Source organism: Littorina saxatilis, linkage group LG12, assembly GCF_037325665.1.
Source record: "Littorina saxatilis isolate snail1 linkage group LG12, US_GU_Lsax_2.0, whole genome shotgun sequence".
Taxonomy (NCBI): domain Eukaryota; kingdom Metazoa; phylum Mollusca; class Gastropoda; order Littorinimorpha; family Littorinidae; genus Littorina; species Littorina saxatilis.
In genome coordinates, this window is record NC_090256.1 from 46,658,925 (window position 1) to 46,665,825 (window position 6,901).

The 6,901-nt window shown below is 40.3% G+C and overlaps 1 protein-coding gene across 1 annotated transcript; it reads left to right on the forward strand.

Annotated features, from left to right (window-relative positions):
• Positions 1-371: 371 nt before the first annotated feature.
• LOC138982079 (uncharacterized) lies at positions 372-6,557 on the forward strand. The gene is made up of 3 exons (XM_070355303.1): positions 372-599; positions 1,455-1,576; positions 3,076-6,557. The coding sequence occupies exons 1-3, from the start codon at positions 372-374 to the stop codon at positions 3,503-3,505; spliced, it is 780 nt and encodes a 259-aa protein (XP_070211404.1). The 3' UTR covers positions 3,506-6,557.
• Positions 6,558-6,901: the final 344 nt, after the last annotated feature.

Sequence of the window (6,901 nt, forward strand, 5' to 3'; positions counted from 1 at the left end):
AAAAATAACTTCCTGGCTTGACAATTAAGGAAGTGTTTAATTCTAGACGGAGAGAGAGAGAGAGAGAGAGAGAGAGAGAGAGAGAGAGAGAGAGAGAGAGAGAGAGAGAGAGAGGCAGAGACAGAGACAGAGAGACACAGAGAGACACCAGAGACGTGACTGACAGAGACTGGGGAGAGCCGGAGCCGGATTTACAGCGGTTGATTTTCCCCACTTCAGCTTTCTCTTTGATCGTGTGTTCTTGCTTAAATCCAACCTCTTTACCTCAGTTAAATACAACGTTGAAAGATGACATTGACCAGTTCACCGAGTAGCCCCGGCTATTCTACCATCACCACGAAGCAGACGACCTATCTTGGAAGAAGAGTCACATGATCAATGGGAGGTCATGTGACTTGTATGCATGTACACTGTCATGGCGGCGCCCGTCAGACTGCGTGGTTTGGTGCAATTTTCTAGGTCGTGATCATCTTGTTGGCCGAACTAGCGGGTCGATGGCGTACTTTATGGCGGCAGCTGATGATGCATTCGACGATGAAGCAGAGGATAACATGGTTGTGCAGAAAGAATGGGACAGAACAGAGAACGACATTCGAAAGGTCTGTTGTTGTGCAGTGTTGCGCACTGTTTGGGCTGATGGTCGAGTCTCACTGTCTGTCTCCGTTTGTTTTGTGGGCTCTGTGTTGTGTAAACTGTGTGTGTACGCAAGTGCATGTGTGTGTATGTGTGTGTGTGTGTGTGTGTGTGTGTGTGTTTGTGTGTGTGTGTGTGTGTGTGTGTGTGTGTGTTGGAATAAAACTTCGATGCGTGTGTCAGTGTGTCTCTCGGTGTGTGTGTGTGTGTGTGTGTAAGAGAGAGAGAGAGAGAGAGAGATCGATCGATCGATCGATCGATCGATCGATCTATACTAAAGACAGGGTGTGTGTGTGACTCTGTCACACTGTGAGTGTGTGTATACATTTATACATGTGTTTGGAATTGCATGTCTGTTTCAGAGTCTGTCTCAGTCTCACTCTATTAAGTCTAAATGTTCTCTCTCACTCTCAGTACTAGTGTGCAATCATTCCTCATTATAAGTGTGAATTATTATGTCCTTTCATCCTAAAACATGTATACATTTTGTAAATGGTTAACTATACTACATTTTGTGACATGCTGGGAACTGTGGTATATATACTGCCATAGTGTGGAACACACTTCACACTTTGTACTGATACTGGTCATGGTGGAGGGTTATGGGGGTGCTGTGTTACTAAAGCTTTTAGAGAGCTTGCAGTATATTTATCTTGCATGCATGCCTTAGCAGTGTGAACAAAACTGATTTGACTGCGCACAGTGAAGACATCATTCTTTATCGACCGCGGTAACTATAGAGCAAGTGATGTGATCAAAACTACAAAAGCGAACAGGGGAAACACTGTTTTATGCAAGAACATATTTATTATAATTTGCAGAGTGGCTACCGGCTAGGCTTGAGTGCAGGTCAAGAGGAAACACTGCAACAGGGGTTTGATGCAGGCTACAAGGAGGCGGTACTTATTGCTTTTGCAGTCGGCAAACTCCAAGGGCAGATCAGGTCTGTTGCTGAAATGTTTATAATGAAGTTTTGGGTTACAGGGGTACCTCTGATGTTGCTGTGAGAGTGAGACTCTCTGAGGATTGTACACCTCCTAAGAAATGAAACCTTCCTTTTGTCCATTAACTTGATTAAATTTACCTGTCATGATGGACCACCTGCAATGCAGGGACACTTTCGGTTGATCCTGATAGTGTCCTTTCATTGTAGGTACAGTCGAACCCCCCGTTTACAACCCCATGGGTGGGATTCTTCCGGTATATATGCCGGAAATCCGGATTCGTAATGTCTGTGGCGACGGTTTTTTTGGTTGTTAATTATACAAATTCTTCAGCGTCTGGGGGCCCCCCTTAAAATTCTTCAGGATTCATGAAATTTTTCAGTCCCACCCATGCAACCCCCAAGTCAAGACATCCCCCTTTTTTTTTTAAAGACCTTTTAAAACAATAGATTTTGTATTCATAGCCTCTGTAAATTTACCTCCATTTTAGGACTACATCAGTACATGTACCTCCCATTTTTCTCCAAGTTTTTGAGGTCTTAGAAGAGGGAGGGGGGGGGGGGGGAGGGTCCACTGTACCATTATACTGTGTTGTTGCTGTAACCTGCATGGCTAGTCATCTCCTGTGGTCAATAAAGACTGCTACATGGCTTGCTGTATATATATATACCAGGTTTACACTTGATGCTTTTTTGGGGTTTAAAAAACTACCTGAAATGTGAGCGAAAGCGAGCTTTTTATTTGAAAACCGAATAAGCGTAAAACTTGTGTCACACAGCAAGCCATGTAGTATTCTGTTTATCCTACATTGTGTACTTTTGTGTCTTCTACCTCAAACCTACCGACACTCATATATATATTCAATTCATCACTTTGAATCAACTCACTATTGAACAACCATTTCACTCGATTTGAAAATTACTCGTTCGCACTGCCGCACAATCTAAAAGTACTCTGAATATTTTTCCTTAGTAACTTAGTTCCCTAAATGACAGTTTAGTTTGAACAGTTACATTTTAGCATCATCGTGATAATTAATGTGCCCAGATTCAAAGAATAGAGGTAAGCATTTGCCTCCAAAACAAAAGAAAAAGACGTAGACATAAAAAAGACAACAAAAACATGTATTTACAATTATTTTACATTTCCTTGCTTGTAAGGTTGCTAGGGTGTGCGTGTGTTGGGGTAATACTTTGACCCCTTGGCCTCGTTTAGTTATGGGCGCTATACTAGTGACGTATGTATGATGAACAATGAATAATGTGCATTTGCCATGTTTCTTGTGGCTTGAAAGATTTTGGGTCTGTTATCCGACTTTAAACAAATACATTTCTCCATTCTGTCTATCATATTCACAAATTATGAGAATTAAAAAAAAAAAATATAATTTCACAAAATAATTGAAAAAATACACACTTTTTCTTTTAGTGGTTTTAATAGATTTTTGGTAATTTTAATGGCTGTGTTTGATTTTGATTGTTAACGTGCATTGTTTCAGTGCAAATCTCAGCCTTCTTGAATCAGCAACAGACCCTACCACTAAGAATTCTTCCCCACAGCCAGAGACTTCAAAGCTGGCAGCCAACTTGATGACGTTGTTGGAAGATTGTGCACAGTTCCACCATTCAATACCTCAAAAACTGCAAAGCCAGGGCCAACAACAGATCATGGCTGAACTGCCCGCTGGTTTAAATCAGGCTCAACTTCACACAGGGAATCAAACAAAGTCTTTGGGATCTGATGACAGGCATTCCTCTTCCTTTGAACACGATAGCCAGAACCAACAGGGTGCTGGTGACAGTCTAAGGGAGGTAACTGAGCTATTGGGCGCCGTCGGCCTGCAAGATTTACCTCCCATACGCAATCCGGAGCTGCGGCAGTGTTTGTTGGACTTGTTGCGAAGATATCACTCGTTGTTACCTCGGTGAAAGTTGTTGCAGTTTAGTGTTGTAAATGTGTGTTTATCTGCGATCGGGTTTGTAATAGACAAATTAATTTCGAAAATAAATGTTGGGTTTGTATGTAGTTGTGACATAGGTGAATGTCCTTACTTTTTACTCAGACAAAGATTGGAGTGACCAATCACTAGGTAGGGGTGTGTCGGAAACATGTTGACAAGAGCACGTGTACAGTTATTTGTCTGAGGTAAAGCAAGGGTATTCACTCTTTCACAACCAATACAAATCCGATGGAGTTATTTCCGAAAATCGTCTGTCATCTGGTGGGTTTTTGTTGTTGTGTATAAGAATAAAACAAGTCCCCTAAGGCGGAAATACAACATTTAGTCAAGCTCAGTCGAACTCACAGAATGAAACTGAACGCATTGCATTTTTTCCGCAAGACCGTACACTCGTAGCATCGTCTGTCCACCGCTCATGGCAAAGGCAGTGAAATTAACAATCCAGAAAAGCGCGGTAGCGGTTGCGCTGAGGAGGATAGCACCCTTTTCTATATATCTCTATTCTTTTTAACTCTCTGAACGTGTTTTTAATCCAAACATATCATATCTATATTTTTTTGGAATCAGGAACGGACAAGGAATAAGATGAAATTGCTTTTAAATCGATTTCGGAAATGTAATTTTAATCATAATTTTTATATTTTTAATTTTCAGAGCTTGTTTTTAATACCAATATAACATATTTATATGTTTTTGGAATCAGAAAATGATGAAGAATACGATAAACGTAATTTTGGATCGTTTTATAAAAAAAAAATTTAATTACAATTTTTGACTCACATGCGAAGCAAAAGTGAGTCTATGTACTCACCCGAGTCGTCCGTCCGTCCGGACGTCCGTCCGGAAAACTTTAACGTTGGATATTTCTTGGACACTATTCAGTCTATCAGTACCAAATTTGGCAAGATGGTGTATGATGACAAGGCCCCAAAAAACATACATAGCATCTTGACCTTGCGTCAAGGTCGCAGGGGCCATAAATGTTGCCTAAAAAACAGCTATTTTTTACATTTTTTACATTTTCTCTGAAGTTTTTGAGATTGAATACCTCACCTATATATGATATATAGGGCAAAGTAAGCCTCATCTTTTTATACCAGTTTGGTTTACCTTGCTTCAAGGTCAAGGTCACAGGAGCTCTTCAAAGTTGGATTGTATACATATTTTGAAGTGACCTTGACCCTGAACTATGGAAGATAACTGTTTCAAACTTAAAAATTATGTGGGGCACATGTTATGCTTTCATCATGAGACACATTTGGTCACATATGGTCAAGGTCACTTTGACCCTTATGAAATGTGACCAAAATAAGGTAGTGAACCACTGAAAGTGACCATATCTCATGGTAGAAAGAGCCAATAAGCACCATTGTACTTCCTATGTCTTGAATTAACAGCTTTGTGTTGCATGACCTTGGATGACCTTGACCTTGGGTCAAGGTCACATGTATTTTGGTAGGAAAAATGTGTAAAGCAGTTCTTAGTGTATGATGTCATTGCTAGGTTTAGTTATTTGACCATGTCAAGGTCAAGCATGTGAGTCATGGGCTTTGCCCTTCTTGTCAGATATTTAATGACCAAAGTCATTAATTAATTTTTAAGCCTCCAAGCTGAAATGCAATACCAAAGTCTGGCCTTTGTCGAGGATTGCTTGGCCAAAATTTCAATCCATTTTATTGAAAAATGAGGGTGTGACAGTGCCGCCTCAACTTTTACAAAAAGCCGAATATGACATCATCAAAGACATTTATGGAAAAAATGAAAGAAAGGTCTAGGGATATCATACCCAGGAACTCTCATGAAAAATTTCATAAAGATCGGTCCAGTAGTTTACTCTGAATCGCTCTACACACACACACAGACACACACCACGACCCTCGTCTCGATTCCCCCCTCTATGTTAAAACATTTAGTCAAAACTTGACTAAATTTAAAAACAAGAAAGATTAAATTATTTTAACAATTCAGGACAAAATAAGAACATTTACAAGAACTTTGACCTATCAGCTTTTTAACCTTCACCGGATCACGCGTTGGACTACACAGTCCGGATGATGTGGGTCGTGTACGACCCATACTTTTCAGAGAAGGATTCAACGTAAAAAGTATGGGTCGTACACGACCCACGCCATCCGAATAGGGATAAATGTTTTGCCGCCTCTTTGCAGAGTAAATTCCTTACGTAATTCCAAATGGGTCGTCCACAACCCACATCATCCGGACTGTGTAGTTCACATTACATCATCATTAATTTGTTTGTTTACAAAGATAATCTTTTAAAAGTTGGGCACTGGGAATGTCGTATGGTGATCCGAGATTTCATGGACTCTCAATTGAAAACTCCAAATATTTTGAGAGATAAAGACAATTTTGTGAGGCTCTGGGTCGTCCACGACCCACAAAGCGCGGTGAAGGTTAATGTGTTCCTTTCTACCAAGAAAAAAGTAACACGACAAACTCTTGCACATGTGTCACCGCCGCAAAAACAAGCGTTTCTGTGAGAATGCAGCCTTAGTTGCTGGTGTTGAGCATATTTCAGTCATCAGTGGGATGTGAGGATATGTACAATGAATAAAGATGAATGAACACTGTTTGAACACTGACATATTTTCTATAATCCTTGTTTGTGACAGAAAGTCGCTTGGGAGCATTGGAAAAAAATGAATGAAGGGGTATGGATGGATGAACCGTATGAAGGTTAAAAGGCTGATAGGTCGAAGTTCTTGTAAATGTTCTTATTTTGTCCTGAATAAGACACAATGCTTTGAAAGCTTTAAATGCCAATGTTTGGCTCAATAACCTGACTTAGCCCAACATGCATTTAGTCCAACTGAGTGCACCTAAAATGGTCGCTCTTCAGTCAGTATATATGTTACACTACTTCCACCGGTTAATCTGGGATTATACATGTTTGGTAGGCCTTGCCTAAATGGGTTCAGTTGAGATATATGTATGATGACTCTTATGTTGATGCATTGTATGGAGTAGTGCTTGGAAAAGATGAAAGAAAACAAAACTTAGATCCTCTTTTATTTTAATTTGTGTTGTGTGTTTAAAACACACTTCATCTCTGTGAGAGAAAAAAAATAGAGAGAGATTGTGTGTGTGTGTGTGAGACGGAGTGAATCAACGTGCGAGCATAAGCAGCATCACAGTCAGTTTTGGGTTCAAGGGATACAATCCTTGGTGCTCATTTGAAGTAAATGCTGAGACAACAGTTGCTCCCCTTGCACAGCACCCCAACATCGAAGAAACTGAACAGTGGACTGGTTAGTTGTTTTCTTTTTATATTTAGTCAAGTTTTGACTAAATATTTTAACATCGAGGGGGAATCGAAACGAGGGTCGTGGTGTATGTGCGTGTG